At 45.6% G+C, this 16,584-nt stretch overlaps 1 protein-coding gene and 1 pseudogene across 1 annotated transcript; both read left to right on the plus strand.

Annotated features, from left to right (window-relative positions):
• LOC136620112 (zinc finger protein 850-like) overlaps nt 1-16,584 on the plus strand; it is a 182,808-nt pseudogene that overhangs the window by 13,628 nt on the left and 152,596 nt on the right.
• Nucleotides 3,932-9,757, plus strand: LOC136620563 (gastrula zinc finger protein XlCGF66.1-like). Its single transcript, XM_066595408.1, has 7 exons — nt 3,932-4,001; nt 5,092-5,234; nt 5,346-5,513; nt 5,597-5,720; nt 6,027-6,124; nt 7,258-7,315; nt 9,387-9,757. Exons 1-7 carry the CDS (start codon nt 3,944-3,946, stop codon nt 9,392-9,394), a joined length of 657 nt encoding a protein of 218 aa, XP_066451505.1. The 5' UTR covers nt 3,932-3,943; the 3' UTR covers nt 9,395-9,757.

Here is a 16,584-nt window from a genome sequence, read left to right on the forward strand (position 1 = left end):
TGTTAGAGCAGACCTGCAGGGTCCTAGCAGACCCTGATCACCTCTGTCACTGACTATTGTCATTGCAGAGGGATGCTTTGCCTTGTAACTGGGGCTACAGTGGAAAAGTGTCAAATAAAAACAAATGTGAATGTCCCCCAGAGGTCTTATATGACATCATGGGGGACATACTGTCTCCCCCCAACCCGATAATGAGACTGGGAGAGGGCAGTGCTTGAAATATAAGCTCTCCACTGAAAATAAGCCCTAGCTAAGCTGCTTGTGAAAAAAAAAAAACAATACTTACCTACCAGCTGGAGTTTGGGTCCTCACGCTGGGCTGCGGCACTACTCCAGGCTGCCATATCCTCCTTCACGCCAACAGAGCAGTTCTTCGTGATAGTGGGGCTTAAATACTCCGTTTCCAGCAAGCTAATGATCTGATTGGTTAATCCCAGTGCTGTCTTTCATTGGATGACGCAGCACTGGATTAACCTATCACAGCCATTCAATTATGTAATTCGCTGAATGTCAGTGATTGGTTAATCGAGCACTAGCTGTCATTGGCTGACGTGGCACTCGATTAATCAATCAGAGCATTAGCTTGCTGGAGGCGAGGTATTCAAGTCCCGCTTCCAGGAACAACTGCTCTGTTGGTGTGAAAGCTGCAGGCCATCGCGAGGGACCCAACCACTGGCTGCTAGGTAAGTATTATTAGACAACCCCCGAAACGGGTATAAAAGGTTCTTAGAAAATATAAAGAGCCAGAACTATCCAAGAAAGTGTAAAATTACTATAAAAACACTTTTAGGACCAATGCCCACGGGCAAATTAGAATGATCAAATCCGTGCTGGTGTCCCACACGCGTGATCCACTCCCATAGGGATGCATTGGACACCCGCAGGTAATTAAATATCTGCGGATGTAATTTTACCTGGCACACGGATGGCACGTGCAGGAAAACACCTGCTGCATGCTCCATTTCGTGCGGATCTCCCATGGCTTCTATTGAAGCCTATGGAAGCTGTCTGGTCCCGCGGCACACCCGCAGCTGTATTTCTGCTGGACTGCAGGAAAGCAGGAGTTAAAAAAAAAATGTGCACGGCGCATATGCGAAGCACGCTGCCGGCATGTCGAGTACGTCCACTGGGCCGAAGAAAAAAGATCCAGCCGGGACAGAGGGCAGATCCGCAGCGTCCGGACAGGTAAGTATATCAGATTTTTTGGCCTCATGTCTGCGGGAGAAGAAGGGACCCACTGCGGGATTCATGCGGGTCCAAATTTCCCTGTGGCCATGAGGTCTTAAACTTATAACGTCACTTGTGCTTCTATGAGGGTCCCCACTGTGTTTGTTGTTTTTTCTGACACATGAGGCCCTCCTTCCTCTGGCTGCTTTGCACCTTTATGCGTCAGAACTAGAGATGAGCGAGTATACTCGCTAAAGGCAATTGCTCGAGCGAGCATTGCCTTTAGCGAGTACCTGCCCGCTCGAGACTGAAGGTTCAGGTGCCGGCGGCGGGCAGGGAGCTGCGGGAGAGCGGGGAGGAACGGAGGGGAGACCTCTCTCTCCCTCTCTCCACCCGCTCCCCCCTGCTGACTGCCGCTACTCACCGCTCCCCCGCGCCGCCACCCGAACCTTCTGTCTCGAGCGGGCAGGTACTCGCTAAAGGCAATGCTCGCTCGAGCAATTGCCTTTAGCGAGTACACTCGCTCATCTCTAGTCAGAACTCGAGATGATTTCTCCCACCATCGTTTCTGTGATGTTGTCAGGTTTGGTCAACAGAAGTGTGTGCTACCCCCTGTATGTATGATGGTATCAGCCTCCTTTCTCTGATCTGAGTCTCCACTTCCGAGTCGTGGAGGTGTTGGTGAATATTGGTTTTATAAGCACGTCTACTTGGATGTTTGCACATAACTGGAATGCGCTATAGTTGGAGCCTGATGTAATGTTTAGTGTCGGGGTAGCACTTGTGATTCTAAGAGTAAATGTTCATGTGAATCTTTTTTAAACCCCAGTATGGGGATACTCATGATTCCTTGTCCATCATCGGAGACTTAGTTCCAGGCTGTTCGGACTTTCTTTTTTGTGGGGTATGGCTCTTTCACATGCTGATGTGTTAGGATAATGGCGGGAGTTCTGTTGCGAAGCTCGATAAGTGACAGGGGTGTGTTGGGTCTTCTGTTCCATCTTTCGTAGAGGAATGATTCTGTGAGTGCTATGGAGAAGAGATTCTTAAGGTGAGCTCTGCTGCTTCCAGCGTGCTGAATATCTTAAGGTTGGGTTCACACAGTACGGATTTGTCACGGAAATTCTGTGAGGCAAATCCGGCCACTGCTCCTAATCCCGGGATTAGCCGGCCATGTGGACAAGATTTAGCAAAAATCTCATCCACACAGGATGGCCAATCCGTTGCGGCAAAGCTGAGGCAGAACCGGCGATGCGCCGAGGAGTTGACAGCTGCAGCATGTCAATTATTTTTTTTTTTGTTGCGGCCTCTCTTTTCTTTATGGGGAGAGAAAGCCGCAACGGAATGCCGGCGGCCGAACCGCTACAAAACCCATGGCGAGATGCCATGGGTTTTGAAGCTGCGGCTCTCCTTTGGAAATCTTGTGGCTTTTCAGTGCAGACAAACCGCAGGATTTCCATCTTGTGGGAACCCAGCCTAAAGGTTCCATCTGCATTGAATGCCTTTACCTGCGCAGGGTAGTGGAGTTGAAATCTGGTCCTCTTTTTGTATATGGCTGTGCAGACAGTGCTGAACGCTTTTTTTTTTGGCGACTTACGCTACGAAATACTCAAATATTAACACTTCTTGATTTTTAAATCTAAGAGGCTTGTTTCTGGCCCGGAAAGCTTGTAGCAGCGAGATTTTGTCATTGCAGTCAAGGAGCTTCGATATGACCTGGCGTGGGCATTGCGCATGTTGTTCTCCCCTAGAGGATCTTTTGGGTTCTGGTTGCTCAGGTCCAATCCTGTGTGCTCTTTCCAATCTGTAGTAGTAGCCTTGACCTAGCGCCTCTGGCAATTCTTTATCGCAGATTTGCAGCAGCCCTTCTTGTTTCACTGTTTCTGGTAGGCCCACTATACTCACGTTGTTGTGCCTGGACCTGTTTGTTAGATCTTCTACTTTGTCCTTCATGCGCTGCATACACTATGTACTTTCTTGTAGTTGACTTTCTAGATGATGCTTGTCCGCAGATAGTTGGTTTACTGTACTTTCTAACTTCTCCATCTCTGAAGCCTCCTCTTGCATCTCTGGCTGTACTGGGCTTGCGGAGTCCTCCCTTTCATTTGTCTGCCGGGTGGTTTTGGGGGTTTGTGGTTTGGATGTCATCTCGCTTTGGGATTCAGCACATGCTCTAGCTTGGAACTTCCCCGTTACTTTCTGTCCACTCCTCAAGAGGTAACATACCATTCGCTACTTCCTCCGCTGTCTAACTAGAGCAATATGTGCTGTCTCTGTTCTGTCTTGTTCACGTGACCACAAGGTATCAGAAGCTTACTTCCATCCAGTTTCACATGTCAGCGTCGGAACCAGAAGTCAACATATGGATTAATATTTAACTCGTTGTGTTGGAGCTACTTATCAGGAAAATTATATCTTCTCTTCACCAACAATTGAATATAGAGATTGAGTTGCACATCGTTTTTTCTTCAACCACTAGGTGGCAGTAGTGTCTCTAGCAGGGGTGTAACTTGAAGCTCCCGGGCCCCAATGCAAAATCGGTAACAGGGCCCCCAACTATAATGCTTTATTCATAGTACTGGGCTCCCTATATGGCGAAGAGAGGCCTTAGGAGCCCCCTAAGGCTCCTGGGCCCAGGTGCAACCGCATCCCCTGCATCCTCAATAGTTACGCCCCTGGTCTCTAGACTATGTGCTATTGAACCGAACGTAGTTTTCTCTTTGACCACTAGGTGGCAGCGGTGTATTGAATGTGCTAGATCTTGCTGTGCATAGGATATGGAGAGCAGGCCCTGCACTGATCTTCCTCCCAGGCTAATTATGGTAACTCACCCAGGTAGCTGTCACTTCAGCAAGGACAGGATGGATCCTCTCTCTCTCCCCGTCTGAACTGCTTAGCTGCTCCTTGATGCGTGCAGGAGTTCTCCACTGGCTTCTCCTGTACAAGCCTCAGGCTGATGTCGGCCCGCCTCCTTGTCCACTCCAGGAGCTGTGACAGCTTGCTCAGGGCTTTTCACCAGTTGTCCTCCTCCACTGGCCTGGTGTGTCCCTTCTTGCGTGCTGTGGGCAGCGTGGAGCAGGGATGTTGTGGGCAGTGTAGAGTGGGGTGGAGGGGGGGGGGGATAGCTGATCAGTATTGTTCTGCAGCTCCTACTGATGTCTTGGAGGATCAGGACATTACTTCAGGGTAAGGGGGAGAGTTATAGTATCCTGGAAGATGAGAACTGGCTGCTGTATGTGGTGCCCTGCAGTGTATCCTGTGTGACCGTGTACTCACTATATAACGGGGGACAATGCGCTAATATGTCATATTATGGTCATGTGTGAGTGTTCTCAGTGAGAGAAACCAAGTAATCTTGTAGATATGATACCTTTTAATGGCTAACAAAAATACACGATGTTACAGCAAGCTTTCGGGGATATCTCGCCCTCTTCGTCAGGCTAATGAATGAAACTAGTATGGATGGCACATAATTATAACATACAGATGCAGAGGGGAGGGGGAACACATTCCTCTTGATCTAAAAAAATGTTCACACAGAGATTTGAGATTGTTTTGCACTCGAAACTTAAAACAACAGACAAACAGAGCTGAGACATAAATTGTAAATCAGTCCACTGAACTTAGAAAAGTTTTATGTGTCTTATCTCTCCTTCAACCTGCACATGGAAGGAGATGCAGCACCACCTAGTGGATGGTATTTTGTTAGCCATTAAAAGGTATCATATCTACAAGCTTACTTGGTTTCTCTCACTTAGAACAATCACACATTGCTCTACTGGCTAACACGGTACCAAACCTTTTTTTCATTTTATATTATGGTCAATAATCTGTAAATAAGACACCTCCATTGTACGCTGTCACTAATCGTCTATAATCCCCTAGTAGTGAGACACTTCATGAAAGATGTTCTTGTCTCCCTCAGGTTCCTTAGGTACAGGACTCTCACAGATAAAGACGATGGTCCTTTTCATCAATGACCCACCAAGGATGGAGAAGGACAGAGACCACATGGCTGCCCGGATATTAGACCTCACCCTGGAGATCATCTACTGGATAACTGGGGAGGTGAGAGCTTCACATGATGTCACTCTTATCTCTAGTAATAAACAGGGGAATGATGGGAAAGGTGAAGGATTCTTAGCCTCCATGTAGTGATCAGTGTCTCCCCATCCACAGGATTACACAGTAGTGAAGAAGTGGTCTGGTGAGTGTGTGACCTCCCGTATGTCAGGAGGATGGAGCCGGACCCAGAGCCCCATCACTGAGCATTCACCTCATTCACTGACACATGAGCAGAAGGTCCTAGAACTTACCCACAGGATCACTGAGCTGTTGACCGGAGAGGTGAGCGCTGCTGGGAATGGGGGACATTATATAATACCGCCAAGGCAGGAGTCTGGATGATGACGGTATATTGTGTGTGTCAGGTTCCTATAAGGTGTCAGGACGTCACTGTCTATTTCTCCATGGAAGAGTGGGAGTATTTAGAAGGACACAAGGATCTGTACAAGGACGTCATGATGGAGGATCAGCAGCCCCTCACATCACCGGGTAAGAGCAGATCTTCATTGATTGTAGAGCAGGGGTCCCCAACTCCAGTCCTCAGGGACCACCAACAGGTCATGTTTTCAGACTATCCTATGGTGAGAACACCCGTGGCAATGTCTGAGGCACTGACCATAATTACATCACCTGTGCAACACTGAGGAAATCCTGAAAACATGACCTGTTGGCGTTCCCTGAGGACTGGAGTTGGGGAACACTGTTGTAGAGGACAGTTTTGAGGGTTGGCTAATCTCACCATCATCTGATCATCAGATATATAATGTATTCAGTCTCTCTGGTTATTTCTTATAGATGGATCCAGCCAGAGAAATCCCCCAGAGAGATGTCCCAGTCCTCTATATTCCCAGGATTGTCTAGAGGAAAAGGAACATGTCCCACTGGATCATCAGGTAGATGAAGCTGAGAATTCTGTAAATCTTCTACAGACAGATTTATGAAGTTTTCTACTACCCAAGTGCAATGTGTTTTTTAATTTTTTCCTTTGAAACATTTAATGTTCATGCACTTGATAATGACATGTGCAGCGATGCATTTTTTTTAGTTAAGCAAATTGCAAGCACAGAAAAAAATTGGAGATTTCCAAGTGTGATATCAGTTGGAGGTTTTCAGACTGATATCTCACTCACCCGTATACATACAGCCTCAAGCTGATAATCATGTTGGTGATTGTAATTCCTCACCTATTAGCTGCCTCTGTTTGTCTGACAGCTCAACTCCTCTTAGTGCTGAGATAAAATGAAAGCTGCTCTGTGATTGGTTGCTTTGGGCACCGAAAACAGTTATCTGCTGTTTGTTGATTTCCTGTTAGACTGTTGTGATAAATGCGGGCCGGTGTTCATAAATTTGTGCCATGTATTCCTGTCTGGGGATGGATCATTATCCACACGGACATCCAAGGGTGAATTAGGAAGCACAAAATGGGCCGATGATTGGCGGCTCCACCAGGGTTAGACTGCGGCTAAATAGCAGTCCTGAAATGCAAATTTTCACCGCTCAGTCTGACTCTTCTAGTGGGAATTACTTGTTGTAAATAACCAGAAATAATAAAGTGAGTCCGTAGAATCCATTAGTGGAAGCAGATTTGGGGGTTGCTGCATTATAATTCAAGCAAAGGCAAAAAAATGCAAGGTTGCCAAGACAACAAAATTTCTGATTTCTTTTTTTTTGCCTATAACCTCCTCTGGGTCCAGATTAAACTATGTGCAAAATTTTATGTGAATCGTTCATGGAGTTTGTACATGTTGTACAGACTAACAAACAAATATATAGAAAATATTGGTGCCATGGTAGGCGGCACCGCCCATTTGTGGCTCTCCACTTTATCGGATACACCCAGACAGTACCGCCAATGTTTTGTAATATTTGATCCTTGGTTGAATGTTGATCCAGTTTGATCACCACTTGAGCAGATCCTTCTCCTATTAGGGCAGATTGGTTCCTGTCATCGAGGGGTTTTCCACCTCTGTCTGGATATAAGATAATGTGGGGCCTTTTACTTCTTTGTCATCTCTTTACTTTGCAGGAAAGTTCTGGTGGAGCGATGAGGGGCCTCGATAATCCCACATCAGTGTCAGTGAATGGTAAGAGAGTTTCATCATCCTTACATAGAAAGGCAATGTGCTGATGACTCGCTTCTTAAAATATATATGTGCCCCCACCTTCACCTCCGAAAAGGACACTTTGATGATCTAAAGGTTTAAATTGTCCATGGACCGGAGCAAGACAAAGGACTTCCTGATTCTGGCAAAATCTTTACAAAAAACATTGTATACAAAGAAAGTGTTCATTGCTGATGACAGATCTGTAAATGAAAAGAAAAATACAAATAAAATTAATCAAAAATGACCATAAAAAACACAAACAAGAGACATGCGGATTTTAACAGGTGTGGAATCCAAGCCCCATAGGGATAACATTGTGCTAATCTTGTCTGATATTGTTTAAAGTACAAATTAGTCTCTCATTTCTGTGCCTTTTCATGGGTGTTTCTAAATGCCATTTTGAAAGCTTTGAGTCTTGGAGGTTTTAAAATGGGTTAATTCATTAGGATTTCTAATACGAGGGGCATTCATGAAAGATTTCCCCTGACCCACTTCCATTGACTGAGAGCAACAAAACTTGTCGCAGTTAGTAGCCCTTCTCTACATCGGTGCCACATAGGGACACACACTTCTTTAATCTCTTTAAGCAACGTTAAGCAGCTCGCTTGAAGGAGTTGACAGGTTGCTCGAAAAGCCATGTTGCGACTTCCGAAATCAGAGTCTCATCATATGGAAAATGCTTGCCCTTCAAAAATTACTTAAAGGGGTTGTCTCGCGGCAGCAAGTGGGTCTATACACTTCTGTATGGCCATATTAATGCACTTTGTAATATACATCGTGCATTAAATATGAGCCATACAGAAGTTATTCACTTACCCACTCCGTTGCTGGCGTCCCCGTCTCCATGGCGCCGTCTAATTTCTGTGTCTTCTGGCTGCTTTAGACGCGCTTGCGCTGTGCGGTCTTCTGCCTGGTGAATGGGGCCGCTCCGTCGCGCTCGCGCCGGAGAGCTGGTCTGCGCGTCGTCATCGTAGCTCCGCCTCCGTCACGTGGTGCCGATCAGCCAATGAGGTGGCTGTATCAGCAGTGGAACGCAAGGAAGGAGAAGACAATCCATGGTGCACCATGGGAGAAGACCCGCAGTGCACCATGGGAGAAAACCGCGGTGTACCTTTGGGAAAGGACCGGCGGCCATCTTTAAAAGAAGAAAAGAAGATGCTGCGCGAACGGGGATGCAGGTAAGTGATTTTAACAGGGCAGAATGCGGGGGTAAGTAGAAAAAAAAAATTTGGATTTCGCCGCGGGACAACCCCTTTAATTGTTGGAAAGAGGTGAAAGTCCAATGGTGCGAGGTTGGGTGAATAAGGGGGATGCAGTAGAATTTCCATCCGGGCAACATGTGAGTTGTGAACTAGGCATTGTCTTGCAGAAGGCGGACACCTTTGGTGAGCATGCCACCTCTCTTGGGTTTGATGGTCTACTGTAATTTCTACAGCAGTTAAGCATACTATACCCCATTAATCGGGAGCCTGGGAGCCTTCACTTGCTGGATGGTGTGCTCATTGATAGTGGAGAGGGGTAGCCCTGGAATTGGAATCGTTTCCACCAAAGTCCGACCACGTTTGAATTGACGATGTTCGTTCTTTACTAGATCATATGACGGGGAATCCTCCCTTTAAACCTCTTTTATCTCATCGACCATCTCCCTTGCTGTGCGACCTTCCTAGTGGAGGAACTTGATGACTCCTCTGTATTCCACTGGTCCATTATCAGGCCTCGCACCGCTTCAGCACCAGTAAAAAAAAGAACATTATCAGTTCAGATTTGCAAATTGGCAGGTAACCTATAAAAACTTCTATCATTACACATGTGCAGGTTCAGCCTCCTGTGATAAATAGAAGTGGGTCCGGAGAAATCTTTAATGAACGCCCCTTGTATGCAATCTACTCAAAGACACTTCACAACTTACAGGAGTTGTCCGGCCTCCAAAAGTGATTTTTTTTTTTCTTCTCACTAATGCCCTGTAAAGAAAACGCATTATGAAATACAGCAAGACAAACAAAAAAAAGGTATTCCGCTTACCTGTATCCCACTTATCTTCTTCTTTTAGTTCTGTGAGGCTGAATCTTTCAAAGATGGCGGAGCTGTCCTGTTCCCATGATGCACTTCGGTTTCTTCACTCCTCAGCGTACGTGCTCCCGACATCGCCGGAGAGTGTAGAAGCCGAAACCAGGAAGTGATACTACTGCGCATGTGTGGTGGATCAGACGCCTGTTCACAAGTCGACAAGGGCTACTTCGAATGCGCAACAATGAAAGAAGAAACTTGCCTGGATAAATAAGACGAGTGTTCACGAGCCGACAAGCGCTACTGCGCATGCACTACAAATAAAGAAGAGACCCCCAATAACATCCCCTGCAGCAACAGTGCCCCTCCCAATAGCATTGCTGGCAGCAACAGTGCTCCACCCCCCTCAATAGCATCCCCGGCAGCAACAGTCCCCCCCCCATAGCATCCCCAGCAGCAACAGTCCCCCCCCCATAGCATCCCCAGCAGCAACAGTCCCCCCCCCAATAGCATCGCCAGCAGCAACAGTTCCCCCCCCATAGTATCCCCAGTAGCAACATTGCCCCCCTGATACCATCCCCAGCAGCAACAGTGCCCCCCCGCTTCCCCTAGTTTGCTGGCCCAGATAAACTTGAAGAGGGTAAGTTGGAAATAGCGGCGAGTGGGCAGATAGACTAATAGTGGTAAACATCTAAAAAGATATAATATCCTTGGCAAGCTGACCTTCAATGAATATGACTCCATGTTCTATCCTATGTGTAGCCATGTTGTGAGAAAGTAGCCATCTTCTGTGTAAATTATTTTGTACTTTTCCTTTAACAAGATTTGCTAAAATGTATCAAAGAATAAGAAAGGACCTCGATGATTAGAATATTCAATGGCCCTCAGGTCATGTCTCAGGTCATTCCGCCCCGTTCTCCTGTCTTTCTTTCAACAATTATTGTTTATAATCAAAGTACCTTTGTACTCTGAGAAGTTAATCATGTAGGATTCTGCTACATTTCCGCTGCTTTTCCTTCAGATTTTTAGATGTTAAATTCCTTATCTTGCATGTTTGTTTCTTTGACCAATGGTAATAAATGAATAATAATAGATTTGAATTATTGTAATTAGATCATGAGCCTCTATAAAAGCTGCAGACTGTCAATCAGGAAACAGATTACTTTGATCACACAAAGTTTTGTTGTGGTGACAGCTAATCTCCTGAGCTCAGTTTACCTCTAAGCAAGAATTTGGACCCCAATAGCATATCGTGTAGCAAATATTGGTTTGCACTAACAAATTGCATTAATCCTACGCACACATGACAGTTATGACCTATTCCATTTTAAAAGGTCTTTTGTGGGGGATAGTCCCACTTATATAGGGAATGTATTGCAGTAGTCATGTTGACCTCTAGCTATGTAATAAAATGTTGTTTGTGTTGGAATTGGAAATTAAGATCAATCAATTTTTTTAACATGTTCAGGGGTATGGATGGAAGATATTTCTTATTTATGTATTTTCTCTCAAAGGCCTGCAAGAGCTGCCCAAGTGTCTAATATAGACAGTAGGTTCGTTAAGGTCATTAACGGTTGGGATATGGTCAGTAGAAGGTCATCTGCGAATAGGCTTACTTTATATTCATCATCCCCCAACTTCTCCTTCCTTGCGTTCAGGTTATTCAGAATGGCCACTGCCAGCGGCTCCATCGCCAAGGCTAATAGGGCCGGGGACTGGGTGCATCCCTGTCTAGTCCTTCTATCAATTCGAAAAGGAGTTGCCTTTGTTGTGGGCAGTTTAAGAAGCATGGAGTAAATAGCCGAGAGTGCAGAGAGGAAAGGCCCCTGGATTCGGATGCATTGTAGGACCCAATATAGATAGCTCTAGGACAATGTATTAAAGGCCTTTTCTAAATCTGACTTTAAGAGGGTCATCTGGGCATTTACCCTGGAGACGTGATCTATAATGTTTAACACCTTACGGATGTTGTCTGGGCTTGTCTTGCCGGTATAACCCCCACCTGATCTTTATGGACTAAGGCTGGGAGCAGGTGGTTCAGTCTTGCAGCCAAAATGGCCATAAAGATCTTGTAGTCCAGATTAAGCAGTGAAATGGGTATATAATTTTGTGTGTGGGGGGGGGGGGTACATTTTCTTTACGGATCAGTGTGAGTTGGGAATCCAGGAACTCATTCGGTGCAGCCTCCCCTTTCATGAGGTCCTAGACTAAATTTTTGATTGGATAGACTAGCATATCTTTAGATTTGTGCAGTAAAGGGCGGTGAAGTCTCGTCCAGGGCCCTACTTCGCTTAAGGTTTTTAATGGTGTCTATGATTTCTTATTCAGAAACCTTGGCATTCGTTGAGTCTCTGTGGGTATTTAATAGGGTGGGAAGTTTCCGTACCCCAAGGAATGCGAAAGGTGTGTTATCATCTTGGCCTATGTATAATGTGTTGTAATATTCATGGAAGGTGTTGCAATTGAGGTCCAGGTTAGATGTCGATTTTTCCCTGAGGAGTATTTATTTTGAAGATTTTATAGATTTTTGCCCTGTTTCGGATGTTGGCTGCTAGCAGACGATCGGATTTGTTAGCATATTTAAAGTAAGTTGCCCATGTCTTCTTCCCAGAGTTATGAGGACTTGTCCTTTTTACCCTTATTCTTTTGGATGCTATTTTGAGGGAAAACCCCTTTAAGGGCAGGAACAACCCGGTGCACCATCTTCTAATATAGACCGATGTAAATGTTAGACAGTGGAAAGGGATCAGGCCATTACTTCATGGTGAGGGGGAGAGTTATAGTGTCCTGGAAGATGAGAACTGGCTGCTGTATGTGGTGCCCTGCAGTGTATCCTGTGTGACCCTGTACTCACTATATAACAGGGGGACAATGGGATAATATGTGATATTATGGTCAATAATCTGTAAATAAGTCACCTCCATTATATGCTGTCACTAATCCTCTATAATCCCCTAGTAGTGAGACACTTCATGGAAGATGTTCTTGTCTCCCTCAGGTTCCTTAGGTACAGGACTCTTACAGATAAAGACGATGGTCCTTTCCATCAATGACTCACCAAGGATGGAGAAGGACAGAGACCACATGGCTGCCCGGATATTAGACCTCACCCTGGAGATCATCTACTGGATAACTGGGAAGGTGAGAGCTTCACATGATGTCACTCTTATCTCTAGTAATAAACAGGAATGACGGGAAAGGTGAAGGATTCTTAGCCTCCATGTAGTGATCAGTGTCTTACCATCCACAGGATTACACAGTAGTGAAGAAGTGGTCTGGTGAGTGTGTGACCCCTCGTGTGTCAGGAGGACGGAACCGGACCCAGAGCCCCATCACTGAGCCTTCACCTCATTCACTGATACATGAGCAGAAGATCCTAGAACTTACCCACAGGATCACTGAGCTGCTGACCGGAGAGGTGAGCACTGCTGGGAATGGGGGACATTATATAATAACACCAAGGGAGAAGTCTGGAGGATAACTGTATATTGTGTGTGTCAGGTTCCTATAAGGTGTCAGGACGTCACTGTCTATTTCTCCATGGAGGAGTGGGAGTATTTAGAAGGATACAAGGATCTGTACAAGGACATCATGATGGAGGATCAGCAGCCCCTCACATCACCCGGTAAGAGGAGACCTTCATTGATTGTAGGGAACAGTTTTGAGGGTCGGCTAGTCTCGCCATCATCTGATCATCAGATATACAATGTATTCAGTCTCTGGTTATTTCCTATAGATGGATCCAGTCAAAGAAATCCCCCAGAGAGATGTCCCAGTCCTCTATATTCCCAGGATTGTCCAGAGGAAAAGGAACATGTCCCACTGGATCATCAGGTAGATGAAGCTGAGATTTCTCTACATCGTCTACAGACAGATGAATGAAGATTTCTACTACCCAAGTGCAATGTTTTTATTTTCATGTTTACCTTTTGAAACAATATTCAGTAATCACGTGCGTGAAAATAGCATTTGCAGCGATGTGTTTTTTTCCCCGAAACACATTGAAAGCACAGAAAAATTGCAGGTTTACAAGTGTGATGTCGGTTGGAGCTTTTCGGACTGATATCTCACTCACCGTTATAAATACAGCCTCAAGCTGATAATCATGTTGGTGATTGCAATTCCCCACCTATTTGCTGCCTTTGTTTGTTCGACGGCTCAACAGCTTACATTGTATTCCGCTTCCATAGTGTTGTCAGTAACAGTCCTGATACTTCGTCCAGAGATAACCTTCTCTATAGAGAGGTTCAGCACCGGCCATCAGCTCCTCTGCCATTGAAAAAGAAAAGGGTTCTACAGGTAGTTGGGATGTCACAGACTACAGGGGGCGCACTAGGATAATTACTTTTTTTTTTAAACTCATTTTATTGAAAATTAAATAGCATAGAGAAACTTACAATCGCAGGAAGGTGCAGCACGTAGATAATACACATCACTGTATAATTAGGTTGGTATAAAAGTTCAGTCAATGCAGTACAACATAAATAACACATTAATTCTGTAAAACCTGATCAGGTACACAGAAGCCAAATCTCCGAGGCCACAGGTCCCGCTCCAGAACATGTATCCACTATGGGGCACGTCTGAGCTCCAGAATGGATGAAGCCATTAATTGTGGTAAATATAACGTGAGGGGGGAATCGCACCACAGACCCCACACTTTATCAAATTTCTCAGGACACTTGCGTCCCTTGTAGACTATATAATTATATGGCACCACCGAATTGACCAGCTTCCTCCACATTGAGAGTGAGGGGTTCTTACGATCCATCCACCGCAATGCAATCGTTTTTCTAGCAAGGAACAAAGATTCCCTCAGAAAAATCTTTTTATGGTGTTGCCAGCTTTCTTCATCTAGTATTCCAAATAAGCAGATCTCTGGGCTCGGTGGAACAGGGACTTCCACAAGTTCAGAGAGGAAACCTGTGACCTCCCCCCAGAAACTTTCAATAACAGGACACTCCCACATCATGTGCCAAAAATCGGAATATTCGCAGGAACACCTAATGCAGTTTGTAGACTGTATTCTGCCCATTTTGTACAATCTCGCTGGAGTGAGATAACACTGGTACACTATATACAGCTGGATCATTTTATTATTGGCTGCTGGGGATACATATAGAGGAGATTCCAGGAGCTCTTGGAACGTATCGTCTGTTAGTGTCGGTATCAGTGTCCTCCATTTTGTTAGGGCAGAGGGTATATCCTGAGAGGCTCGTATTGAGATGAGGTGGGAGTATAGTGCCGATATGAGGCCCTGGGGGCCTTGGGAGCGAAGGATGCCTATTAAGGGGTAATGAGAAATAGCAGGTCTGGGTGGCGGGAACTGCGCATCTAAAGCGTGTCTGACCTGGAGAAATCTATAAAAATGGGAACGGGGCAGATCATATTTATTTTGTAGCTGCTCAAATGAGGACAGGGTGTTCTGTGGATAGAGGTCTGCCAGGGTCCGGATGCCATATTGTTCCCAAATGTGGGCGTCCTCCAGTCGGAGTAATTCTGGGAGCCCATGATTACGCCAAAGGGGAGTGTCAGCTATTATGTCCATAAAATTGCCAATTGACTTGGCCTGCCGCCAGACCTGAGAGGCTAACCTATGAATTGGTAGCATTTTGCCTGTTAGGGTAAAAGGAGATTCCAACAGGGGCCACAATCTAGGGATTTTAAGATAATGTGCCAGATGCGCCTCAGAGTTGGGGAGAGGGTCATCACTCAGCCAGCTTCTCAAGTGAATTAGCTGGCCTGCCACATAGTAAATGAACAAATCTGGCAGGGCAGCGCCCGCGTCTTGCTTCGGCCTCTGAAGCGTAGAGATTCGTAGTTTGGGGCGGGAATTTCCCCAAATAAAGGAAGACATCAGGGACTGCATGGATTTAAAGAAGCGGGACGGGATATGCAGTGACGCATGCTGCATTATGTATAAGCATTTTGGTAATACTATTAGTTTGATAAGATTGATTCGCCCCGCTACCGAGAGCGGTAGGGAGCCCCATATTTTAAACTTAGACCTGAATAAATCTATGAGGGGGTATACATTTAGCTCTAGAGACTTTCCCACATCATTGGTTATCTGTAACCCCAAGTATTTAAACTGGTTTGAGATCCGGAGGCCGCAAAGTGAGTCAATATTGCCCAGACGACTCTCACGAGAAACAGGCATCAGGGCTGATTTAGTCCAGTTGATTTGAAGGCCCGAGAATTCACCAAAAGTATTAATAAGATTTATCACGTGGGGGAGGGTTGCCTCAGGGTCCGCCAAGAAAAGCAAGAGATCATCGGCATATAAAGCCACTCGATCTTCCCTATCCCCCACTGTGACACCCCTGTATAACTGGGTTTCTCGTAGAATCATTGCCAACGGCTCAATGGCCAGGGCAAATAGTATGGGGGAGAGGGGACACCCCTGCCTAGTTCCTCTATGTAGTTGGAAGTAGGGAGAACAGGATCTATTAATGGAAATAGCTGCTAGGGGGGATTTATACAGAAGAGTGATCCAGCGTATAAAAGTCTCGCCGAAACCAAATCTCCGTAAAACTTGGAAGAGAAAGGGCCATTCAATGGAATCGAATGCCTTTGCTGCATCTAAGGAGGCCAAGGCCCAATCCTCTTCTCTGGCCGCCCCTATCTGCGTCACCACTTGGGCCCTCCTCAGATTCTCTCTAGTGGATTTTCCGGGCATAAATCCAGTTTGATCCGGGTGGATTAAATCCAGTATTATGGTATTGAGACGATTAGCCAGCATTTTAGTTAGGAGTTTGTAATCAGTATTAAGTAGGGAAATTGGCCTGTAGGAACCACAGTCTAGGGGATCTTTATCCGGTTTTAGAATTAATACTATTGTTGCTTCGTAGAAGGATGGAGGGAGATCTCCGTTCTCATAGGCCGCATTGTATGTTGCAAGTAATGTAGGGAGCAATATGTCTTGGTATTTGGCATATACCTCAATTGGAATGCCATCAGGGCCTTGCGATCTACCGTTGAACATTCCCGAAAGCGCTTCCGTTAATTCAGTCAGGGTAAAGGGTGCATCCATAAATGCTTGTTGGTCCTGTGTGAGTGTCGGGAATGTAGGCTTATTTAGGAAATTGTTCAGGGTGTCCTGAGAATGCTGGAATTTGGTGTTGTACAACTCAGTGTAGAACTGTTGAAATCGCATCCCAATCTGATCCCCGTCAATAAGGACTTCTCCGGAATCAGATTTGATACGTAGTATAGAGGGAGACGCTGAATTCTGATGGACT

Source organism: Eleutherodactylus coqui, chromosome 3, assembly GCF_035609145.1.
Source record: "Eleutherodactylus coqui strain aEleCoq1 chromosome 3, aEleCoq1.hap1, whole genome shotgun sequence".
Taxonomy (NCBI): domain Eukaryota; kingdom Metazoa; phylum Chordata; class Amphibia; order Anura; family Eleutherodactylidae; genus Eleutherodactylus; species Eleutherodactylus coqui.